This window comes from Cygnus atratus, chromosome 27 (genome assembly GCF_013377495.2).
Source record: "Cygnus atratus isolate AKBS03 ecotype Queensland, Australia chromosome 27, CAtr_DNAZoo_HiC_assembly, whole genome shotgun sequence".
Lineage (NCBI taxonomy): Eukaryota > Metazoa > Chordata > Aves > Anseriformes > Anatidae > Cygnus > Cygnus atratus.
The window spans coordinates 4463993-4487938 of record NC_066388.1 but is presented as its reverse complement, the minus strand read 5'-3'; the positions used below and the strand labels follow the sequence as shown (position 1 = coordinate 4487938).

At 63.3% G+C, this 23946-nt stretch overlaps 1 protein-coding gene across 3 annotated transcripts in view; it reads right to left on the bottom strand.

Annotated features, from left to right (window-relative positions):
• Positions 1-1817: 1817 nt before the first annotated feature.
• The window catches only part of OGDH (oxoglutarate dehydrogenase), a 37938-nt gene continuing 15809 nt past the window's right edge, over positions 1818-23946 (bottom strand). Inside the window, exons 4-24 of one of the 3 annotated variants that reach the window (XM_035571994.2) lie at positions 21945-22047; positions 16742-16786; positions 14324-14439; positions 12894-13048; positions 12033-12179; positions 11287-11377; positions 10130-10309; positions 8862-8990; positions 8337-8516; positions 7802-7954; positions 6779-6881; positions 6414-6542; positions 5925-6075; positions 5520-5647; positions 5240-5418; positions 4993-5064; positions 4408-4530; positions 3544-3616; positions 2457-2620; positions 2128-2282; positions 1818-2040 (exon numbers count right to left, since the gene is read on the bottom strand). In XM_035571994.2, the coding sequence (XP_035427887.1) occupies positions 1920-2040; positions 2128-2282; positions 2457-2620; positions 3544-3616; positions 4408-4530; positions 4993-5064; positions 5240-5418; positions 5520-5647; positions 5925-6075; positions 6414-6542; positions 6779-6881; positions 7802-7954; positions 8337-8516; positions 8862-8990; positions 10130-10309; positions 11287-11377; positions 12033-12179; positions 12894-13048; positions 14324-14439; positions 16742-16786; positions 21945-22047 (2697 nt within the window). In that variant the 3' untranslated portion in view covers positions 1818-1919. Of the gene's footprint in view, positions 2041-2127; positions 2283-2456; positions 2621-3543; positions 3617-4407; positions 4531-4992; positions 5065-5239; positions 5419-5519; positions 5648-5924; positions 6076-6413; positions 6543-6778; positions 6882-7801; positions 7955-8336; positions 8517-8861; positions 8991-10129; positions 10310-11286; positions 11378-12032; positions 12180-12893; positions 13049-14323; positions 14440-16741; positions 16787-21944; positions 22048-22176; positions 22268-23946 lie in introns of all 3 variants that reach the window. The other 2 variants (XM_035571998.2, XM_035571997.2) reach the window with 2 other exon arrangements.

Sequence of the window (23946 nt, the reverse complement as noted above, 5' to 3'; positions counted from 1 at the left end):
AGGGAAACCGCAGGGACTTTCCATGGCGGCCGGGGCAGAGCTGGGGGGGATGACGACGATGACGATGGTGACGGTGACGATGATGACGGTGACAGCAGACGTGCCCCCCGCCTCGCCCCCCACCCTCGCCAGGGAAACGCCGGCGCTGCCCGGGGTATTTCCAGCACGGCCCGGCCGAGGTCACCCTGGCGCTTTCGCTTCCCCCCTGTCCCCATGCGAAGGTGGCAGGGACGGGGGCGGCGCGGTGACATTTTGGGGGGGGGTGACAGCCCCCCGGCGCCCCCCGTCCCCCCGCCGGGCACCCGCTGTTCGCTGCCCGGTCCCGCGGGTCTCTCTGCGAGGCGGTGGCGGCCCCACAGACCCCAGAGCGCGGGGACACGGCGCGGGGGGGTCCCCACAGCTGGGGCCTGGAGGGGGGGGGGGGGGACAACGGCGGGGCCACATTCGGCCCCCCCCCGCGCGTCCTCGCCCCGTGACAGCGCCGTGCCCGGGCCCTGCGTGGGCCGGGAGCCCCCCGCGGGGGCTGCCCACGGCCGCGGGCCCACGGTGGCGCCGTGACAGGTCCCCGCGGGCCGTGACAGCGCCGCGCCGGGTCGTCCCCCCACCCCCCCACGTTTTTTCCCCCCCACCCGCGGCGCAGTTACCACGGCAACCGCCCCCCCGCTGCCCCACGGTGGGGGGGGGGGGAGGGAGTTGCGATTTTCAGCCGCGCCCCGGGCAGCGCAAAGCTGCGCGCTTCCCCCCACGGGAGGCCCCCCCCCCGTCCCCCCGGTGCCCCCCCGGTGCCCCCCCGGTGCCCCCCGCACTCACCGTGCCGAGCGGCCCAAGATGGCCCTGGCGGCGCCGTGCGCGCGCGGCTGCGCGGAAGCTGCGCGGGATTTTCAGCCCGCGCGCGGCCCCGGCTCCATGGCGCGGCGGCGGGGGAGGGAGGGGGGGTGGGGGGGGGGAGAGAGGGGAAGGGAGGGAGAAGGGGGGTGGGGGAGGGGTGGGAGGGCGGGGGGGGGGGGGGGGGGGCGCGGAGCCGCGGCGGGGCGGGGCGGGGCCGAGCCGAACCGGGCCGGGCCGAGCCGAGCCCGCGCCGTGCCCGCGCCGCCGCGCGCCGCGCACAATGGGGCCGCGAGCGCATCGGGATGCGCGGCCCCGCCCCGCGCCGCCCCGCCCCCGCCAGCCGTGGGCAGCCGAGCGCCGAGCGAGGGAGCGATGGGGGGGGGGGGGGGGCACCGAACCCACGCGTGTTCGGCGTGGGGCGGGGGGGCGGGGGGGGGGACACGCGGCGCGTGGCGCTGCGCGGGGGCGCAGCGAGCTGCGGGAGGGGGCGTGGGGGGGGCGCGGGGTGGGGGCGTGACACGCGTGGGGGTGGGGGCGTGACACGCGTGGGGGGCGGGCACGGCCCCAGCACGGCGGGCGAGGGGCTGCTGGTGGAGGACGGAGGCCGCCAGCACGCGGGTGGGCGAGGGGCACGCCGCGCCCCGTGGGGACACGAGTGACGGGGACGAGTGGGGTCGGCCCCAGGAGCTCGGCGTTTATTTGGGGGGGGGCAGCCCCGGCGCGTGCGGGGTCCCCAGGGGTCACCCCGTCCTCCCCCAGCTCTCCGGGCAGCCCGCCACTGGGAGGGACTGGGAGGAACTGGGACAGGGAGGGAACCGCTGTTGTGCCGCGCACCCCACAGCCAGAACCCGACCCCCAGCCCTGGGGGGCTCTGTGAGGACGGAGCCCCCAAATCCCCCCCCAGCACTCCCCAGGGCCGTGGGGGGGGGGGGGGCGCAGCCCCTCTCCCCCCGGCGCGGCGGACGGACAAGGAGCGGAGGCGCCGGGCGTTTAGTTTCCAAGGTCTGTAGTTAAGGACGGAGACGGGAGGCGAGTGAGAGACAGACGGACAGACAGCGCCGGGAGCATGCTGCTGCGGCCGCGCGGGGGGCTCAGGCCAGGTCCTTGAAGGCGTCCAGGTTGAAGGCTGTGTCCAGCAGGCGCTGCAGCTCCGTCAGGTGCGTCTTCTTGTTGCCCGTGGCGGGGGCAGCGGCCGGCTCCCTCCCCGCGTACCTGCGGAGGAGGCGGCGGCGGGGTCAGGGGACTGCGGGCAGCCCCCCTGGCACGGCCCCGCGGCGAGGCCCCGGCCCCGCTCCTTACCACACGGGCTTGGCGCGGTTGATGGTGGTGCGCAGCCGGGGCTTGACGTAGTCGTAGTAGCCCTGGTTCTTGTGCTCCTCCTGGCACCACACCAGCTCGGCGTTGGGGTACTTCTGCGCCTCCTTCTGCAGGAGGTCGAAGGGGAACGGGGACAGCTGCGGAGGGGCAGAGGGAGAAATGAGGAGGGGGCCGCAGCCGGGACCACCGGCACAGCCAGGCCCCAGCCTCCCACCTCCTCCTGCTGCTCATGCCCCAGCCCGGAGGCCTCCGGACCTCGCTCCTTGGGCAGAGCGCGGCTGCGGTCCCCGGGGAGGCCGGGGGGGGCTCACCTGCTCCACCCTGGTGATGGCCACGTCGGCCTCCATCTGCCGGGCCTTGCGCTCCCGCGTCAGGTCGTAGTACACCTTGCCGGTGCAGAACAGCACCCGCTTGACGTTCCCGGGGTTCTGGGCTGCGGGGCCGCTGTCGGGGATGACGCGGAGGAAATGGGTGCCTGCGAGGACACAACGCCACCGTCAGCGGCACGGGCAGCGCGCCGGCACCGGCTGCGCCAGGAGGGCGGCGCCGCGATGCCGTGGGGGGGCCGCAGCCCCCGCGCCGGCACCGGCAGGGTGCAGCTGGTTAAGGGAGGCCCCGGGAAGTCCGCGAAGCCAGGTGGCTCAACCAGAAAGGAGAAGGGAGATTGAGGCAGGAATGCGGGGAGGAGCCGCCCGGCGGCCGCTTATCTCCAGGGCTGGGAAAAGCGGCTCCGGGTGCCGGGGGGGGGGGGGAGCGTGGTCAGGGAGGCTGTGGAGGCTTGGGGTCAACGTGAGACTGCAGGGCAGGACCTCAGTGTGGGACCCAACACGGCTCACGCCTGCAGAAAGGTGGCGAAAGCCGGCCGTATCCCACCCCCGGCCCTATTTCGCCACGTCCCCAGGGATGTGAGGGCAGGGATTAAGCCGGGTGGAGGTGGTGGCTCGGGAAGCTGAGCCGGGGGTCTTCCTCGCTACACAGAGAGCCCCGCTGCTCCGACGGGCTCGGGAGGTGCTGGAAAGCCTCGTGAGCTGCTGCAGCCGCATGCGAGGAACCGAGGAACCGGCGGAGCCAGCAGCTCGCCCCGGGGCGCCAGACACGGCGTTAATGACGGCGTTAATGACGGGAGGCTCCAATTAGCTCAGAGCACGGCCGCAGCCCGGCACACCCTGAGCTCGGCTCCAGTGGGCGCTGCCCCTGCCCTGCGGAGCAAGGAGCGGGCACGGCGGACCCCAGCCTCTGCTGGCGTGAGCCCTGCTCGGCCTCAAGCAGAAAAGCTGGCCGGGAGCCGCGGGGGGAGGCTGCTGCCAGGCGGACTTTACACCAAGCCAGCGCCTGCCCTTCACCCTTCATCCCGCAGCGCGCCATGCGGGCAGACAAACAGCTCCGCTCTCCTCGTACCTGGCAGCATGTCATCGAAGCTGGAGCGAGCTTCGGGGTGGCGCAGCAGCGACTTTGGAGTGAAGATTATCAGCTGCAGGGGAAGGAGAAGAGGCAGAGCGAGGCAGTCAGCCGCGCCAGAACCGCCTCCCCTGCCAACAAACAGCAGAGCCTGCCCGTCCTGCCCGCCTTCCCCTGCCTCTGACCGGGAGCTGCCAGCAGAGATTTGCTCCTCGCTCGCTGCCGCGCTGCAGGAGGCTCAGCGCTGCCTCCCCCCACCTGCTTTCCCAGCCTGGATTTCCCCTGGGAAGAGGCTGCAGCGCTGCCAGGGACCTGCCTCCCCCGCGCGGCCGCAGCCGCAGTGCTGGGAGGTGAAGGCTGGACTGGATTATTTGTCAGTGCCCCCGGCCCTGACGTCTCTGCCCTGCCCACCGAGCGCTGGAAGGGCTCGCGGCCGCCCCAGCCTGCGGGGACCGGCTCGCAGCACGTCCTGTACCGGGGCAACCCCAGCACCACGAGGTCCTTGCTCCTTGCTGGCCTGCACGCAGGCTGCCTGCTCGCCCGGCCGTGGGTACGCGGTGACACGCAGGGCACGAGAGCAGACGGGCTGCTCCGTCCTCCCGAGGACAGCGGGGATTTTAAACCGGGAGCTCACCCCTCTGCGGGGAGCAGCCCCGCCAGCAGCTCCCAGCGCTTCCTGCGTTACCCGCGTTGTGCTCCCGGCTCTGCCTCGCTGCTAGCCGCGCTCTGCCCACGTTTGCTGCCCCGAGCCCCGTCCCCAGGCTCGGCACGGACCCGGGGCCGCCCTGCCCTGGCTTCCAGCCGGGTGAAGCGGAGCAGAAAGAGCAGGCGGGCTCGGCTGGGTGCAGGCCTGCTGGTACTGACCGGCTTGCGGAAGGGCAGGAGGATCTGGCGCCGGAGGACGTGGAAGAAGTTGGCTGGAGTGGAGCAGTTCACGACGATCCAGTTGCAGTCGTACAGCTGGCGCACGTCAAAGTCGTCCAGTTTCTGCCTCGACAAGCACAGTTCGGAGGGTTTCCAGAAACACGAGTGCCTCTTAGCCCCAGCGCTCCAGCCGGCTGGAAGGCCGGCGGCACGCAGCCCCTGCCTCTCCTCTCGCCCCCCTTCTGCCCCGTCCCACTCCCCCCACAGCACGCAGAGCCCGCAGCACCTGGGCAGGCTGCATATTTGTGCCCTGGGGCAGCCAGGAACTCCCTCCCCAACGTATCACAGCACTTTTGGGGACACAGCAGGCACAGAGGCAGCATGGCTGCAAGCCTTGGCACCGGGTGCAGCCCCTCTGCCAAATGCTGCCAGCTGCAGCGCAGGGAGCCCCAACCAAATTGCCACCCAGAGCCCCCCCGGGGGCTGCTCCCTCCCATGAGTGTTAAGGCAGATCCAGGGCACAGCGAGGGCCCCATGAGGGGCGAGCAGGAGGGCTGGGCTGAGCTCGGCACGGCTGCCACTCACAGGGAAGACGTCGGGATCGTCGTTGCACATCTGCAAGAATCGCTCCGGGCGGGCGGACGAGTGCTCGGGACCCTGCAGGCCAAGGGAAATGGAGGGAGTGAATGCAGGGCATGAGCAGCTGAGTCCCCGCTGCCTGGCCCTGGCCACCGCAGAGGGCAGGCAGCCGCACCGGGTGCTGCAGAGCATGCAGCGCCCTCGCCCTCCGCCCTGCCTCGTACCCAGCACCTCGGGGTGCCCAGGTCCTCACCATGCCCTCCATGCCGTGGGGAAGCAGCAGGACGATGCCGTTCTGCCTCACCCACTTGGCCTGCCCAGGACAGATGAACTGGTCGATTATGCACTGGGCGGTGTTGTGGAAGTCCCCGAACTGGGCCTCCCAAAGCACCAGGGCGTTGGGGCTGGCCATGGCAAAGCCCAGCTCGAAGCCTGCGGGAGGAAGAGGAGGAGGAGGAGGAGGAGGAGGCGATTTTCTTCCCAGAGCCCCCATGCCACCTCATCCCAGGGTGGGCGCAGAGCCCCCCGCTCACCGAGGACGCCGTACTCAGACAGGGAGCTGTTGCACACGGTGTAGGGGGCCTGGTTGGGCCACAGGTGGTTCATGGGGATGCATGTCCTCTTGTCCACGTTCTGGTCGTGCAGGACGTGGTGGCGATGGCTGGAAGAGAGGAAAGCACATCTCCGTCATCACCCCGCCAAACACAAGCTGCTGCCTCATCGGGGCTCTATGCCAGCCAATTTCCCCTTCCTGGCTCATGGCACCAGCTGCTCGATATGCTCTCCTGAACTCCTTTTGCCAACGAGGGCCCAGAATGGCCAAAAAAAAACACCCACAAAAACAAAAAAACAGGGCAAAGACCGCGTCACTTCGGATCGCTTCCAGAAGGCTGTGATCGCCTGGTGGGGCTGAGCGGAGCCAGCCGGCGCTGCTTTACCTGAACGTCCCCCTCTCGACGTCCTGGCCACTCAGGCGGATGTGGATGCCCTCTTTGAGGAGGGAGCCGAACGCCATGTACTCTGCCAGGGCCCAGTCCACAGTCCTGTTCTTCACCATCTCCCCGCGGGTTTTCAGAATACGGCTCAAACCTGCGGGGACACAAGATGCAGGAGGGCGCTCGGTGACAAGGCGCCTGTCCCACAGCCCGCCCGCGGACTGGGAAACTGCAAACGCCTCGGGCAGAGGACGTGCCTGTGCTGGAGGGAGGCACAGGGACGAGGAAGCAGGACTGCGGGGAAGGATCAGCTCCGAGGAAGAGCTGCTCCTCGGTCCCTTAACCACAGCTCCCTTGTGAACTGATTCACGGTGCCGCAAATAAGCAAGTCTCAGTGCTGTAACAGCCCCCCTCCTTCCAGGCGTTGTTCCAGCCCCCACCCACATCTCCTCTGGAAGCGCACAGCCCAGCACAGCTGCAGCACGCTCCTACCTCCGTGGATAGTGAAATCCTCCACCGGCACGGAGCTGGCCACTTGGCCGATGTGCGTCAAGTCCTCCTCGTTCAGGCCGGTGGAAGGGCAGGTCATGCTGCGGGGCTGGCCGTCCAGAGTGAAGAAACCTGCGGCAGGGGGAGCGATCCACAGCGCTGCGGGGCCGTGCCCGGCTCCACGCAGAGAGCTCTGCTCACGAGCACCCCCAAGAGCAGCAAGGATGCCGGCAGCAGAGAGCACCCTCCCGTCGCCCCACCAGGGCACGTTTACTAACACACAGCTGTCACGGCACCAGGAGCCCCAGCTGGCTGTAGAGGAGCCAGGCTACTTGCCAGGGACCTCCAAAAAGTTGCTAGCGACTTACCAGGCCAGGGTGAGTCCAGCCAGTGCTTGATGTGCAATATCTTCTCATCCTTGGATCTTGCATGGGCCTCCTCGCATATCTTATCATACTTGGCAATTTCCTCCTGAGAGGCAGAACGACAAGGCGAAAAAGCGTTGGGGAGGAGGCTCTGAACAAGGGTGCTGAGCCTGGGGGCCTCAGCACAAGCTTGCAAGGGTTCTGGGGGGCACGGCTGGTCCCTGAAGCAGGGCACAATAAATCCCCCGCAACTGGTGGACCCCCAGGCCCTGCAGCTCAGCCTCGGAGCACAGAACTGCTGCAGGAGAGCCCCATGCCCCCGGGAACATCTCTGCTGAACCGACAGCTCGCATTCAGCTCGTGGTGCTGCAAAGCAGGGCTGAGAGTTCCCGGGGCCAGGCGGAGCCGTGCAGGGAGCCTGCTGCAGAGCACACGAGGCACAGCGCTCCCGCAGGTCCTGCCACCACCTCCCGGCACCACACGGGCTGTGCTGCAGCGACCAAGGGGCAATCGGTGAACGAGATGTTCCTGCACTGCTCGGGGCTGGCACAGTCCAAGGACAAGCCTCTGCTCCTGACCCAGCTGCTGCGGGCGCTCGCCCAAGCGTAGCACAGCTCTGCCACCTTTAGGTGACGAGCGCGAGCAGAAATGGGCCCCAAAGGTCTGTCACCCTCAGGTCTGAACCAAAAAAGGGGCTTCAAGGGGCTCTGGTGCTCCTGGCTTCACGCAGGACAGCGCAGCAGCTGGGGCAGGTCTAGGGTCTGCTTGGACGCCCAACTGTCCCCTGCCTCCCGAGCTAGCCAGGCGCTGCAGCAGGTCCCCACGTGGCGTTGGGATGCCCCAGTCCTCTCCGTGTCCCCCCGGACCAAGAAACCTTTCCGCCGCAAAGACAGAAGCACCCTCTGCTGTCACGCAGGGGCTGCGTGCTGCCAGCTCCTCCTGCCCCCCATCCTTCAGCCCGCGGTGCTGCCCAGCCCTGGGGAGCTGCCGCCTGCGGTTCTCCGTCCGGGCCCCCGGTGACAGTACCTCGTACTCCGGCTGATTTACCACCCCCTGTGAAATTAACAGCTCCGCGTATTTCTGCAGCACCGGCTTCTGCTTCCGGATCTGTTTGTACATCAGAGGCTGCGTGAACATGGGCTCATCCATCTCATTGTGCCCGTTGCGCCTGTAACACACCTGCCGGGAGGGAAAGAGCCTTTGAAAGCAGCTGCCTGCAACGTGCGGCTCAGGAGGCAGCCGGTTACCTGGCTCTGTGCTGGGAAGAGTCGAAACCAGCCCAGCAGGGACCGGCTCTGTCCTCCTTAACGCAGGGAGACAGGAGGGCAGGCCCCGCACAGTCAGAGACAGCTTTTCCTCTCCAGGTGCTTCTTCATTACCTTGCTTTCATCCTCTCTTTCCCTCCCCTCAAAATGACCAGGTCAAAAAGGCTGGAAAAGCCCCCAAGAGAAACCCCAGCTTCCAGAACCCACACCCCGAGAGGCATTTAGTGAGCATCCAGGAACTCCGCAGCAGTGACAGCTTTACGGGAGAGCCTCGCGCCACGTTCCTCATTTCTTACCAAATCCACGACCACGTCCTTATGGAACGTGCTCCGCCACTCCGCTGCCACGTTACACACGTACACCACGGCCTCCGGGTCGTCGGCGTTGACGTGGAAGATGGGCGCGTTCACCACGCGGGCCACATCCGTGGGGTACGGCGAGGAGCGGGCCATGCGGGGGTCCGTGGTGAACCCGATCTGCAGCAGGCCAGCGGGGACAGGGGACGGAGCGGTGAGGATTTGGAAAGCCTCGTTCCCTCGAGCAGATCGCCGCTCGCGAGGGAAGCCCCCGGGCCCCGAGCCAGGCGCGTTTCATCGGCTCGGGCAGCGCCAGGTGAACGCAGGCGGTGCCAGGCCAAGCTCGGCAGCTGCTGCTGAGCCAGGGCTTCCCCCAGCCCCGTCCTCAGCTGGCACCGGGGAGCACGGCCCCGGGCACCTCCTGCTGCCCTGGCACCGCGGCCTGGCCTGGCCGGGGAGCAAAGCCAGGATTAAAACCCTGGGCGAGGGCCGTGCCCGCCGTGCAGCAGGGGATCTGCTCCTTACCTGGTTGTTCACCACGACGTGCACGGTGCCGTGCGTGGTGTAGGAGGGCAGGTCGCTCAGGTGGAACGTCTCGTACACGATTCCCTGCCCGGCGAAGGCCGCGTCTCCGTGCAGGAGGATGGACATCACCTGCGGGGCGACGTGGGGCTGAGGCGTGGGCAGTGGTGGCTGCCAGGAAGGGGCCCAGGGCTCATCCCCCGAGCCTCAGGCTTCCCAGGAAGGTCTCTGAGCAGCTCGTGAGCGTGTCCGAGGCCTTCTCAGAGGATCGGAGGGGTGTCAGGTACAATTTCAGGGGAAGGCTGGGGCCACCGGCTGTCCTGCCTCAACGCCCCACACAGGGGCCGCACGCTCGAGGGGGCAGCATTTGGGATGTGCTGGTGGCCAGAGGGCATTGGCTGGGAGGCGAGTCCGGTCCCCAGGCACAAACACCCCTAAACAAGGCCTTTTTCTGGGACAAGCCAAGAAAAATGCACCTTTTGTGCATGCTTTCACCCAAGACAGAGGGCATTCCTGCAGGAGATCCTGCGCTCGCTGCTGAGCCGGGCCGGGCAGGGACCTCGCTGCGGCTCCAGTTCTTATTTTGATATTTTACCCGGGGGCTGGCTGAGGACGCTGCCTGTCAGACGAGGACAGAGCTCGTCTATTTATATTCCATCCCTCACAGCGTGGGAGGAAGGGAAGTACTTTTGATCTCACCCTTCCACTTCTTCTGGAGTGTTAGAGACAGGTTTGCGATGAATCAGGCAGTGAAAGCGTTCCCAAATAAATCCCCCTGCAGCCCACTGCTGGCCTGCCCTCGCATCTGGGCGCGTGTCACACCGCTGTCCCCACCAGGGGGGTCCCCTCCCGGCCCCAGCTCGCCCACCCTGAGGACTGGGAGCACCCAGCCACATTTAGATCCCCCAGCCTGAAGCTGCTGCTTCTGAGGCCTCCAGGCTCTGATGCTCGGGGGCCTTCGGGAACGGGAACACCGCTCACGCCCTGCCTTCCGACTACAGATCTCTGCTGCTGCTCCTCCCAGGAGCCTGGCCTCCACCCTGAGAGGGGAGGCAGCGATGGGAGCCCGGGGAGGTCGACCCCCTGCTGAAGCTATCACCAAAGAGAAGGGGAAAGATGGGGGCGCAGCAGGGGAAGGGGCATCCAGGCAAACGAACATCAGCCGGGCTTCTTTGCCTGGCTTTGCTCTGCGTGCAGATCCACCAGATCCCCACCAAGCCCACCCAGTCTGTGCCAAATCACATCGAGGGAGCTGGGTCGGCACCATTTACCTTCTTCCCTTCCGTGTCCCCGCAGTAAAACTGCTCCGCTTTAGTCTTGCCTTGAACAACGGGGTCGGCTGCCTCCAAGTGAGAGGGGTTTGCCACCAGGGAAAGGGTGATGTTCCTGTCGGTGACGCGGTTGATCCTCCGGTGGTACATCCCCAGGTGGTACTTCACGTCACCGGAGCCCTGGGGGAGGGAGAGGAGAGTCACTGCCACGCAACGGGGGCTGCTTGTGGATGGGGCAGGGTGGCATGGCCCTGGGGACTGCAGAAAGAGGGCTCCTTGCTGCCAGAAACCAGATCTGCTGCCAGAAACCACGTCTGCTGCCCTGCCTGGAGCTGGCCTGGCACCCGGCACAGCAGCAGCCTGCTGTAGGCACCAAGATACACACAAACATCAGGCAGGCATCGAGCCCGGTTTTGGGCAGTCCCCAGGGGCCAGGGAAGAAGCAAGCGAGGTGGGTTTGGGCAAGGCACCAGGCAAGAGCGCTGGGGCAAGCGGCTGCCGCTTGCTTCTTCTCCAAGAGGAGCTCCTGAGGCACGCGGGGCACCCTGGAAGCCCACCTGAGGGGCAGGGCAGGATGAAGCTTTCCAAATGCCAAACCATCCCGGCTGAATGTGCCGGCAGCTTTGGGGCATAGGTGCAACACAGTGACAGCACCATGGAGGGAGCCTCAGGGCCTCTGGAGAGGCCGCGGGTCCCGCACGGGTCCCAGGGGGCTGCGGCACAGCCCCGAGCCGACTCCTGCCTCCAGCCCCGCCGGTGCAGCCCCCTGCAGCCGGGCCAGTCGGCGTGACCGCAGCAGCCGGGGCAGGCACACCGTGCTGCTGCTGCTCACCTTCCTTGCACCTTCTCATTTACCCAAAGCTGTTTTACACCCAGCAGAGGCTGTTACCAGCCCGGCCTCCACTAGAGACGGAGCAGACTCTGCCACAGAGGCCGGGACAGGCGCCGACGGTCATGCACCGAGGGTTCGGTCACGCACTGAGGGTTCGGTTGCAGGGGCGTGCGGTGCCCTGGGGCACGCTGGAGAAATCTCTGCACCACGGAACGAGCTGCCAGCCGCCTGTGATCCAGCTCGCGCTGCGCTGCCACGGCCTCCAGGGGCTGAACGGGGACAGACTACAAATTGCTACGGAAACGGCGCAGAGGAGGAGACTCACCTCGTCAGCAGCCTCCAGCTTGGAGTCGAACTGACAGAAGATCTGCTCCAGCTCCTTCCTGATCACATTGGCGAGAACATTCAGACGCCCTCTGCGAAAGCAACGCCGCCGTCAGCAACCAGCAGACAGCCGAGGAGCACGGCGCGAGCACAGCCCCGTACTGTCCCCGTCACACCGAGCTGCTCGGGATGGCTGCAGGGGGCAGCCAGGGGACAGGGCTCTGCATTTTCACCCCTGCTGCATCCTGAGAGCTGTCCCAGAACAGCGAGGCCGAATCCTGCTCTTGGATTCAAACTCTGCTGACATTGAGCCCCTTCTGCCAAAGCCCCGGAGCAGCCACGGCGGGTTCTGCAGCGCTGCTCCCAGCCTCTGCAGAGCAGCACCTGGGACAGCCCCACACCTTGTGCTGAGTGCATTTCTTATGATTTAAGGCAAGTTCTCTGCTGCTCGAGGCACTGCGCCTCTCACCACTCTCCAGAAGAATTAAAAATAAGCTGAAGCCAGTGACACTGGGATCAGTGGAGAGCTGATGAGGCCTGAGCCCTTAAGTCAAGCAGTTGGCTGATGGCTCAGCCCAGAACCAGCCTGGTCCTGCAGCACTGAACCCCGGGAGCATCCCCATCCCCATCCCCATCCCCATCCCCATCCCCATCCCCGTCCCCGTCCCCGTCCCCGTCCCCATCCCCGTCCCCATCCCCGTCCCCGTCCCCGTCCCCAGAGCACCGCGGCGCACAGGGACAGGTTACCTGTGGGGCATCCCCATGATAACATAATCCACTCCCTTCTCACTCGACTTATCGATAATGGTCTTTAAGGCTGGGATCAGCACTTCACAGCCCTCCAGACCAAAACGCTTCTCCGAGGACCATTTCCGATGGAGGAACTCCTCAAACCTGGAAGGCAAGGTGAGAGAGCGATCACTCCCAGGCCTCCCACTGACAGCAGGACCAGAGAGGAGACAGGGACCTTACGGGAGCCGCAGCACGAGGTGATGCTCCAGCAGGCACCACGCAGCAGCCCGACAGCCCCCCGCTCACCCCAGGTCCCCCCCGCAGAGCTCCCCCACCCCGCACAAACACCGACTCAGCGCTGCGCTTAAGCCCGCTGCACGGCATCTTATTTTTGGACCTCTTCTGCCAGCATCATCCGTGCTTTCGGGCTCCGTGCCAGCAGCACCTGAGCGAGCCCTGCCAGCCCAGCTCGCCTGCGGCACCCCGCTGATCGTCTTTGCTAACCCGGCCCAGCGGGACCGCGACAAATGATGTCAAGGGGAGGTGACTGAGGCGGTGGCCGTCAGGCTACGGCAGCTGCCCGGCGGCCGGGAGCAAACAACCCCCCTGACAACCCCCGTGCAGCCGGGGAACAAAGGGGAAGGTGCCGACCCTGCCCAGGGAGGCTGCAGCCGGCGCGGCGCGGCTCGGCTCGGCATGCTCCCGGAGGGCAGCCAGGAGGCACAGCTGGCCTGCAGCGTGCCTCGGCGGGCGGCCAGGCGTCCTTGCCACGAGTGCTGCCCGTGAAACCAAGCAGGCTGACGAGGAATCCAGGAATCCGGGCCCCCTCGAGCCGGGAGGCGCGGGGTAGGGGTGTCACAGCGCGAGGCGCGGTACCTGGTGGAGCGGACCAGCCTGGCCAGCAGCGTGCGCTTCTCTTCGTTGGTGAACTGCATGATCCCCGGGGTCTCGAACTTCTGCCGAATCCACTGGCACTGCTCCAGGTCGTTGATGAACATGAACTCCACGCCGATGTGCTGGCAGTACGCCATCTGCCCCGCGAGGACAGGAAGGCCACTGAAATGCCCGCAGGGGCTCCGACACCTCCTCACCCCCCTCCAAGTCAGCACGTGCGGGACCTTATTGACCCGCGCAGCTCGGCGCTCCATCATCCCCCCCCTTCAGCCTCTCAGCAAGACAAAGAACCGTCCTGCACCACCAGCGCTGCCCAAAGCAGGCAGCAGGGACCAGACCCAGCACCTGCAGCCTGGGGCTGCCTTCCCCATCCTCACTGGTTCTGCCACGGGATGCGGCGTGGAACATCCTCACGAGCGGGGCAGTGGGTGCTCCTGTACAAATCCGACCCGTTTGCTCCCCCCGAGGGACCCAGCCCCGGACCCTGGGGTACTTCTCTGCCTGTCTGTGAGAGTTTGGGGACTCCCCTGGGGAAGGGCGGGCTGACAGGTTAGGGAGAGCACCTCACCCAGGGACTCGGAGCCTTTTCAGACCCCACTCTTTGTGGCAGGGCGAGAATCTGAAAAACAACCTCCCAGAATTACGGAGCCCGCTCTCCTTGCAGCTTATCTAAGATGTTTACACAGCTCTGCTTCTCCAAGGTCAACCTGTCTCGGCAGAGACTGCAGCCTGACCGGGAGCCACCCGCACTCAGACTAGGCAGAGCACATCACAACGCCTGGCAGAGGAACGGTGCCCGCTGCCGGAGCTGCAAGCTGCAGCCCCATGTCAGAGCTCCCCAAAGGGCAGCGGGGCTGTGGCTGGAGCCCCCAGCACCGTCTGCTGCGTTACGCTGGAGCAGCAGAAAACAAATCCAGCTGCACCAGACGGGCTTCAAAGTGCAGGCAGCATTAAGCTGTCTGGGGCTCGCTCAGCCCGCGGCAGCCCAAGCGCGCTGCCCCAGTGCAGGATGAAGCCGGAGCCGACCACAGCCGGCCGGGCTACCGTGGGGCTGCTGCTACGAGCGGGGCGAGCACTGAGCCCAGCCTGAAAAGCTCGAAACGTGTCTGTTCGAACAGGCGGCCAGGAGAGGAGCGGGACTGCAGAGCCTGCAGACGGGGATGCTGCAGCAGCGCTCGAGGCGGTACCAGGGGAATAGCACTGGCACGCACAGCCACAGGCAGGATGCGGACGGCTGGGAGGGCTCCGCACCTCCTCTGCAGAGCGGCGCGGTACGTGCTAACCAGGAACAGCGGCGGGAGGAGGCAGAGGAGCCTCTCCCCGGGGTGAGACTTTCAAAAAATGACTTTCAGAAAGCCATTGCTGTGCCGAGCCCGACGCGGGCCGCCAACGGGTCCTGCCCTGCTCCTTACCTCCAGGCGGCGGATGATTTCCCGGAGCGGAAGAGCCGACTCGTTTCCTCCGATGAAAGTGGTTGTGGGCAAGTGGAAGACCTTGTCGAGGTCAGATTCATCCAGCCCGTAAAAGCCTGCAGGATTTTCATGGGTGGGACAAGCGAAAGCAAGAGAGAGAAGGAAAGGAGGGGGACGGGGGGGTGTCGGACACAGCCACACGGCAACCGGGTGTGTTTGGGAGAGGTGGGGAGGGGACAAAAAGCAGCACAAAACCAAAAATAAGCATGAAGGAGGTTTATATGGATAAAAACCAAGCAGTAATTAAACAAAAGACATTGAGCACAAGGTTATTACGGAAGGTAATGCAGGGAACAAAACACAAAGCAATATATGTGCATGTAAATTGGTAATTAAAATCCAGGGTCAGAATCAGGAAGTTTGTAGCCCCAAGAACGCAAAATACACCATGAATTTTAAAGAGAGCAGAGAAAAAAGAAACAGGGGGAGTGACAGGAGTCATCGAGCAAAAACGGGGATTTCACCAGACGTTCAGAATTAAAAATGTCAAAGCAGAGAACGGAACGGTTAGAAGAGACGGACCCAAACGAGGAGAGAAAGAGGAGGAAGAGAAGCAAGAGAGAGAAAACGGCGTCAGCGCGAGGGCTCTGCGACGGACTCTCCTGAATAGCTCACCCGGGAGCGGTGCCGGCTGGCACGGCGGGCACTGCTCGCTTCAATTTGGGGTGGCCGGGGCTGGCCGAGCCGGCACGGCCGGGCGGGTGCCGCAGCCTCGCGGGGACGCGGAGCGCGGGCTGAGCGCCGCTCGCCTCCGGCACCAATGTGGCCGCGGGGCGGTTTCGGCGCCACCACAGCCCGTCTCCTTCATGGTGCCGGCACCCGAGCGGAGGCTCGCCCAGCTCCCGCTGCTCTCTTTTAGGGGAACTGCTCTGCTCTCTGAACCTTCTTTTCCGGGGAGTCCTTGGCTCCAGGAGCAGCCCGTGGGTGCTGCAGCCGCCGCGGCCTCCCCAGCGCCATCCACACGGGGCGGGCCAGTTGCGTGCTGCTGTGAAAGCAGCCCCTGGCCAGGCAGCCTGGCTTTGGGAGCAGCAGCTGACTGATGGCACTTTCTATAAAACACAATTACACGTGCCAGCATGCCCGCTACGCGCCTGCTTACAGCACACTGGTGACTGGCAGGGCGCTGGGCTGCTCCTGGAGAGGAGGAGGAGCAGGGCACAGATCGGGTCAGGACCTCAACACCAGATTTTGAAGCTGAAGATAAAGCCCTGCGTGCTGCTGTTACAGCACCAGGGCACTCCAGGCCCTGCAGTGGCACTCACGAGCCCTCAGACATGCCTCTGCGCCTGCTGAAGCTCATGTTTGTCTTTGGGGAAACTGAGGCAGGGGGAGGAGGACGACTGGTCCTTCTGAACGGGTGCAGCAAGGCAGAAGCAGGGCGGTCTCGCTGCTGGGAGCTCTGCGGGGATGCCACGTGCTGCGGGAGCAGCGTCACAGCCCTGCAGAGCTCACCCTTCTTGGGCTTTATCTTAAGGAGCCCGTCCCTTGCTCTTTGCTCAGGACCGGCTCAACCTGGCGCTCGCTTTGGACCACGCTGAGCAATCCGAAGGCGATGTCTGGGCACAGCGGCTATCGCAGCACGCGGCTCAGGATGCCACAAGGCTGCAGGTGTTTGACTGCAGAGGCAGTGCCCAGCAGCTGCAGACCAGGCCGTACAAGCGGTCCCAGGGGTTTTGCCTCTGCTTCTGCTTTGCTGCAGCCCTCCAGCTCCCCCGCAGGGCTGGGACACGTCGGCCGGGAGCAGCGACGCCGTCGGGCAGGGGGAAGGCGAGGGACGAGCTGCCAAATTTTCACCAGGCCAAAAGAGGGCACGGTCCGTGCTCGTTCAGGAGGGGATCGAAAGCCTCGTGGCTGCACCTTGTGGAGACGACTAAATAAACACGAGGCTCGGTTTTAGTACCCCAAAATGGAATAAATAGCCTTTTGAGGCAGAAGAGGGGTTTGCACACACCTCTTCCCACTGCTGTGAGCAGGTGACACACACAGCACGTGGGTATCACAGGGCATAAAGGCAGCTTGGATTTGTACTAGGCTTGAACCCATCAGGGAGATTGAGGCCTCGTAAAATTAATGATGACAATAAAACATGTACTCTAGCAAGCTAGGCATGCAAACACGGAGTATGGAAAAGGGCAGCAAGGCTCTAGCTTGGGCATCCCTACAGGGTGAAGCATCACTACCCAAGCAGCCAGCTCAAGACTTTTAGCCAGACAAATCAAAAATGAACGGGTTACAAAAGTCAGGACTGGTGCGACACGGGAGGGGACCGCGTTACCGGCTTTACTGCTCCATGCCCAGAATAACCTATTCAAAGAGAGTCCTGCACTCCCGAGGGTTAAAGGCTCATTATTTGCATACCTCCTACTGTTAACACTCTCAGCCGCTCCTTGAACACTGCGAGGTCTGGGGTGGGCAGGGGGGGTGCAGCAGGGAGAAGATAGAGAGACGCAGTCAAAGTTAGTAAAAAAACTGGAACCGTGAAAACTAGTCATGGAAAGCACAAGTCAAAAATACAGTATTCAAACACAGTCAAAACCACCAGGGGCAGAAGGGTTGGGATGGAGGATGACTACACACTACATGGCAGAGAAATCCCGCTGGAAAGTCTTCAGAGAGCTGCTTGCAGGCGGCAAGAGCACGGAGGGGAACGAGGGGCACCAGACACTGGGTAGCAGTTGAGCTGCATGGTTTGAGATCTCCTCTTACGCACACCTCACTCGGGGCAGCGAAACCTAAGACGGTGGCACAGCGCCGCAGGAAGGCGCCTTCCCAGCGCGCTGCGTTACGGGCGCGTTATCACGGCTAGCGGGGAGGTCCGGCAGAGATTTGGGTGCTGGGAGCCTCCCCGTCTAAGGGCAGGGAGCAGCCTCCCGCTGGGGGCTGCTCCCCGATGGTTTCGCTCCGCTTGTCTCTACCGGGAGCTTCTCAAGGTCACTGCCACGAGAACAGCAGCCGTGCTCTGCTCCGGGAGGACACGGGCACCTCCGCTCCCGGTACACGTGCACCATGTGGGATGTGGGAACTCCCCCAGGGCCTCTCCCCTGCGCTGTAGGAGCGAGTGGGGCCGTTAATAGGGACGACAAACGGTGCAGCAAGCAGGCAGAAGGCTGATGGTGCTCAAGCAGGCTGCGAGCATGCTCAGCATGGGGACACGGCACCCGGTGCGGACAGCACCGGGGCTCCGCTCCCCGGCTGCGTTAGGCGGCCTCAATCTCACCCGGGGCTACAAGAAAGGCTTTGGGAATGCTTCCCCTTTGGTCAGCGGGGAAGGGAGTTACATGGACGGGAGGCGTTCCTTTGTGAGTCTCAAGGTGGGGTACGGAGAGGTACTGCTGTGCCTGCTCCCGAGGGCTGGGCAGGGAGCGCCCCGCGGGTGGTGGGGGGCACGGGGCTGCTCGTGGGTCTGTGCAAAGGGACCTCCTGCGGGACGCAGGGGGGAAGCAGAGCTTGGAGGCATCTGCTCCCAGCCCAGCTCCCTGCAGGGGCTCTTCCCAAGCTGGGGGACGAGCTCTGTGCCAGAGGAGCCCCTGCACCACGGCGGACCCCGAGGAGGAACCTGCCCTCACTCTGGCTCCTGTCCTGGCCAAACACACAGAGCAGCTCCGTGGGCACCAGAGGATTTTGGGGCACGGCTAAACCAACCCTAACGCTCCCTGCACAGAGAGGCAGGCAGACAGACACTCAGACACACACCGCCTTCCACACACAACTGGATTTTAGTGTGCTAAGGTATTCCCTGGGACGGGTCGTCTCGAGTTCCTGCAGTAATCCTGTCGGTTCTGTCCTACACCACTTACCATGGCGGATCAGCTGCGGTAGAAGACCAAGATGAGATATTTAAAAAAATAAAATAAAACATAAGAAAGGGAAGAGGAATTTGGCACTCCAGCCCTACCACTCCGTTAATCCCGGGTGCCTGGCTGCAGGGGCGCCAGCTTCACCGCGTGCCCTCGGGCAGGCTTTCTCACCCTGGCATTTTCTCCAAAGGTCACACTGCTTAATCCAAAGAGAGCTTCCAAAACAGACAAAAGCAAGTTGCTAAACAAAAGGCAATTGAGAAGAAAGATCAATTTCAGAGATTAGCCATGCAACTCCTTTGATTTACAGCACTGCCCGGCCACAGTTTAAGCTGTTAGCAGCACAGCTCCCACCACAAAAGCTGACCTTTAAGGATTTCTCTGCACAGAAATAGGAAACGAGATAGTTTCGAGGGCAAGTTTAAAAAACATTCCTGTTATTAGCTGCTCTGTAAATTAACTGCAGCCCAAGTGTTAGGAAATACTCTTTCAAAGCAAAAAGCCAGCGGGATTTGCTTAGAAATTGGCTTTCCCTGCAAACAAGCAGGCTACGCCAGATCCTAGGCACCATCCAGAAAATCTCTGCTTGTCCTCCTGACTGCTGAAAGCCTGTGAGGGTCAGGCTGTGGCAGCAGGGAGACACCGTCCCCACCCCGCTACACATCCCTGCACCTCCTGCTCGCTGCCTGGCGGGGCTGATGCCACCCCAGGGTGCTGCGGGCCCTCTACAACCTGTGGGCTCCAGAGAGCCCCTGCTGGAAGCTCAGCTCCAGCCAGCGAAAAAACCTGCTCCAGCCAGCTGCTTCGTGCCCCTTCAAAGTGGTTTTTGGGCTGCGAGTGGAAAACGCCACCCAGGGGCAGCACTGTAGGGATCCCCAACGAGGCAGCCCAGGGATCCCCAACACACTGCACACCGGTTTGCTGGTTGCAGACCTGCCCACCAGCTTCGCCTTTGGAAGAGGGGCTTTGCACCACAGCTCTGCAGGAGGCTGAGAGCCGGCACGGCTGGCGAGAGCCTGCGGGTCACCGCAGCACCGCGGTGCCCACCTCCTGCCCCCGGAGGGCCGATGGCAGGGGGCTGCCGCCTGCTCAGGGGATACACTTTGAGGACGGCGCAGCTCCAAGCTGCTCCCACATGGGAAAAGAGCAGCGCTCGGCCGCCGGGGCGCTCAGCGGCGCGGGAGGCTGTTGCCAATTAAGGGAAAAGTCCCGTGTCGAGCCCCGTGGAATTTGCTGCTGGGCTGGGCTTGGCCACGCTTCACCAGGCGGCGTTCGTGCAGCTCTCCCTCCCGGCCCCTCTCCCTCCCGGCCCCCTGGTCCCCGTGTCCCCAAGGGACAGCCCCTGCCTGCCCCAGCTCCGCACCAGCGCCTGCTCCCTCTGCTGCGCTCAGCATCGCCTGCAAGCTATGTTTGCCGGTTTTCTTCTGAGATCAGTCAGTGAGGTTTTCCTCGGCACTACTGCTACCAGCAGAAGGCCTATTCAGTACTAAATAATCGTTACACAAAGACAAAAAGCCCCCTCTGGTTACACACAGCCACCTGAACCCGGGCTCCTGCTGGCTGCAGGGATCCAGCCCCAGTGTGAACCAGCAGCTGGAACCAGTGGCACGGCTTGCTCCCTGGACTCATTATTTCCTATGAATTTGCGCGTTCCTGGCAATTAAATCAACACCAGGAACTGCAGTGACAGATCTTAGAAAGAAAGCCACAAAGAAATTAAAATTAACGCCTGGCTTAGACGCAGAGATCTCGGGCTGAGATTCTCTCCTGGCTAATGCCTCCGGAGCAGCGATGCCGAACACTCCCAGCGGGGGCATGCCGCAGGGCTCACGGCCGCGCACCCCAGGGGAGTGGGAAAAATGAGACTGGTATCACTTCACCCAGGTTTTGTCACCGCTGTGGTGCTGCTGCTAGCATAGAGAGGGCTGCAGGGCAGGAGCAGCCCCGGCTGGATCAGGCCTGACGGCCGTGCTCAGCCTCTCCCGTCAGAGCCTGGACCCACCAAGGGGATCTGAGCCACAGCGGGCAGGAGCTGAGCCTGAGCTCCTGCTGAGGGGGGGAAAGGAAGCAGGCGGAGCTCGCCTGAAAGCAGAAAGGCGTTCGGCATCACTCGGCAGGTGTGACACTCGGTGACAAAAGCTACAGCCCAGAGACAAAACGGATCCGTGCAGACGCCTGCGGGCGTGCGCGCCTCCGCGGCAGGACTTGGGGAAAAGCCTCGGGCTGGTCTCACCTTCCTCTGAGTTTCTGCTTTGGACGGACAGCTAGAGGGCCTGCTCATCCTAAAAGCCTGCCTCGCGGTGCTGCTGCTGCTAGCAGACACGGGGACTTGTTCCTCCTCCTGCAGCCGGGCTCGCAGCCCTCATCCCCCCACCTCTTCCCATCACAGCCCCCAACATGGCTCCTGCCCGAGCCACCGGCTCCTGGGGCTCAGCCCCGCTTTGGCAGCAGGTCAGACCTTGGGGTGAAGCAGTTTCCCCTTATCCCACCAGCTGGGACAACAAAATCCTAACCCTTCTCTACCACTCCCAGCTACTACGAAGAAAATTAACCCTATCCCAGCTGAAGCCAGGACATACACACAATCCCAAAAGAAATTCAGCACACTTCTGACCGGGCCACAAATGACAACCACATGTTCCCAGCCTCTGCTACAGCAGCTCCTGGAACCAAAACGCTGCTCGGCTGGGTCACCGGGCCGTGGCAGCACGCTCCTGCACCCCAGCAGGACAAAAGTTGTTTTTGGGGAAGGTTCCTCCTGCCCCAGCCACCCCAGCTGGGTGCCAGGAGCTCTGGACAAGTGACCACGGCCATCCCACGCGCCGCGTGTTCCCATCAGCTGCTGCGTTGTGCGGGTTAGTGATCGATACCGCGGCTCTACGCTAAGTTAGAAGCATGCCTCTAGGAGTGCTCGCAGCACCGGGGTACAACCCCTGGAAAGCACCAGCGAGGTGAGAGAGCTCAGCTGCCGCCACCCTGCTCCAGCTGGAAGAACGGCAGCGTGCTGCGGAGATCACGACTGAAGCACACTCAGAGGGCTGAGGTTAAGCGCTTTCAGATTAGGGTCCACGTCCTCGGCACCACACACACACTCCTGCGCAGCACACGTGCGTCTTTCACTCAAGGCACCGGAATTTCCACCCCCTACTTGTGCGGGAACGCGTCCCAAAGCTTCCTTGTCATGATCACCGGCAGGTTCTCATAGCTCAGTCTTGGGAAAAAGGGGCAATGCACCGATTTAAAGGTGCTGCAGCGAGCTGGGAGCAGGGGAAGGCAGGGCATCACGGCAGGGGCACGCCAGGACGCTTCTCTTGGCAGCGTCAGCCCGGTGTGGATGAGGCCAGCCCGTGCTCCCCAGCACCCAGCGCCTGCTGGCAGGGCCCTACGAGAGCAGCAAGAGGTGCCGAGGTGCCAGAGCTCGCGCTCTCCCCGACACAAAACCTCTTGGCTGCTTGACGTTTCCAGAAGATGCGACGGCTTCCCCCACGGGATGAGTTAATCCCGCTGCAAGGCGAGTTGATTCGCTCTGCTGGGAGGAGAAACGGGACCCGAGCTGCAGGGCTCGGCTCGGCACACGCTGGCTGGGACAGCCAGAGGGGGGCAGAGCTGCTCCGCCGCTGCACGCTCCAGGAGTAAATTTAGAGTGATCATCACGAAGGAAACCTAAGAGCTTCCCTCCGCACGGGTGAAGCGCTCTACCTACGAAGCTGTGAAAGAGAGAGGAGCTCAAGCAATGCAGCACTGACTGCTCTCCAAGCCCTCACCCAGTTTGTCTGTGGATGAGATAATATCGGCCGGAACGGACGAGTCCAGGTCCGCATCCAAGATGCCCAGTGGGTCGAGTTGTGCTACATGGTGCCCTCGAATCTATGAAATGGGCCAGGAATGGAAAGGAGAACAGATACCAAGAGGGACAGGAGAAAGGGAGAAAAACAAAAGAGGGGAGGGGTAAAAAAGTTAAATTACATTAGAATTAATTTGCAGAGCAATTCTCACCGACGTTTGGAGAAACAGTTACTGGTGCATCATCAAAATTTACACAACTAATGCCGAGAGGATCAAGCTTTGCAATGTGATGGCCCCTGACCTGGAAGCAACAACACAGATTAGTCATTAAAACAAGTTAGCTGAAGAGGCATTCCTTAAAAGAGAAAATTCAAGAAAGTCATGCAGTTTCCCCCTTTACGTTTTCTGCAGAGCTGCCGGACAGGAGGGACCCGGCTGCTCTCACAGCACGCCTGCCACAGCTCTGCAAGCCTTGCCGCGGCATGGCTAACAGCCCAGTTTGTGGCTCCAAACGAAGCCTGGAGAAGCTGCTCAGCGTAGCTCTGCGCGTGGGGAAGAACCCCGCAGCACTCCGCACCAGGTACGGGTGCCACCCACCTAACCCCTCTCCCATTTCTGGGGCGCAGGGGGGTCCCCTCCGGAGCAGAGACCTTCCCGAGCGCGAGCCCCGGGGCTGCCTGACTTCCCAGAGCTTGTCTGACTTCCACCCCGAGCACCTCCCAGTAACAACTCTACACTGCTCCTTTCCTTTTAAGCCTCAGAGCAAATTAAGAGGCAGTTTTCCTGATTCTGACTGATCTATGCCCAACTGGCTCTCGTGACAGCGTAGCACAGAGGAGACCAGCCTCGCCACTGCCAGCGGTAACTCCAGCGAGGCAGAGGAACATTATTTAGGAACATCTGCCTGCACTGTTAGGGGACTGCATCTCACTGCATTGTTTTTGGGCGAGAAGTCTGCAGCAAGGCCGAGGCGCAGGACATGGAGCACACAGACTGCTGCTGTAGGAAGAGCAGGGGCAGCAATACTGAAGGGCTCTGGCACTACGGGAGCATCAGCGGCTCCACGAGGCGTCTCGCTGGGTTTGTGCCTGCATCAGGAGCCACAGAAAGTAACGAGAGGCAATTAGTTCTTAACTCAGAGTTCCTTCAGGGCAGGACAGTCAGTCTGTGCACATGGCCGTCACGGAGGGGGCTGCAGTGGGTCCGGGGCACAACGCTGCGGACGGGGCTTCGGGTGCAGAAGAGCTGTGGCCGGGAAGGTGCTGCTGGAGACTTCAGCCGGGTGCTGACCACAGACGGGCTCCACCGTTTGCTTTCCCTCCAGTGAGATGCACAGGGCCCAGCATTTGTCCCACGCCGGTGCTCAGCAGCCGTGGCTGAGCTCTTCCAACCCCAAGTCCCATCCTCATCGGCCTCCTCGGCGCTCCCAGTGCTGCCCAGTCGGTGTTTTCAATACTTGCTGCCTTTATTTGCAATACTTACTGCTGCCCTCCCAGCAGGGCATTACCTCCTACATAGCAGGTGCCTGAAGCTGCAGATATTGCTTTTTATTCCGACTCAGACCTAACCTCTTTTGCCACAGTCTGAGGAAACTTTTCCCTTAGCTGCTCACGACGGCAGACAGCTCCCCGTGCAAGCTCAGCTCACCCCGACAGGCAGAGCTCTCAACCTCAAGCCACAGCCCTGCTTCTTGACAGCTCCGGGTCTTGAAGCATCCAGGCTCAGCTCTGCTCCTAGCGTGGGCTCCCCAAAAGCTGCGCAACGCTCCTCGCCATCAGGACAGTTTCCAGCTACAGGAATCACTCGTGCGCAAAGGTGTTAGGATTAGCTTGTACAAAACAGCCATACTGCTCTAATGCTATTTACCAGAGTCACTCATATCTAACTGTCCCAACAGGCTTTTTGGGAAGGCTTTTTGTAGTTTTACCAGCCAGGAAGCCTGAAACGAGCCACTAACTGTAAGCTGACCGAGCACGGGTC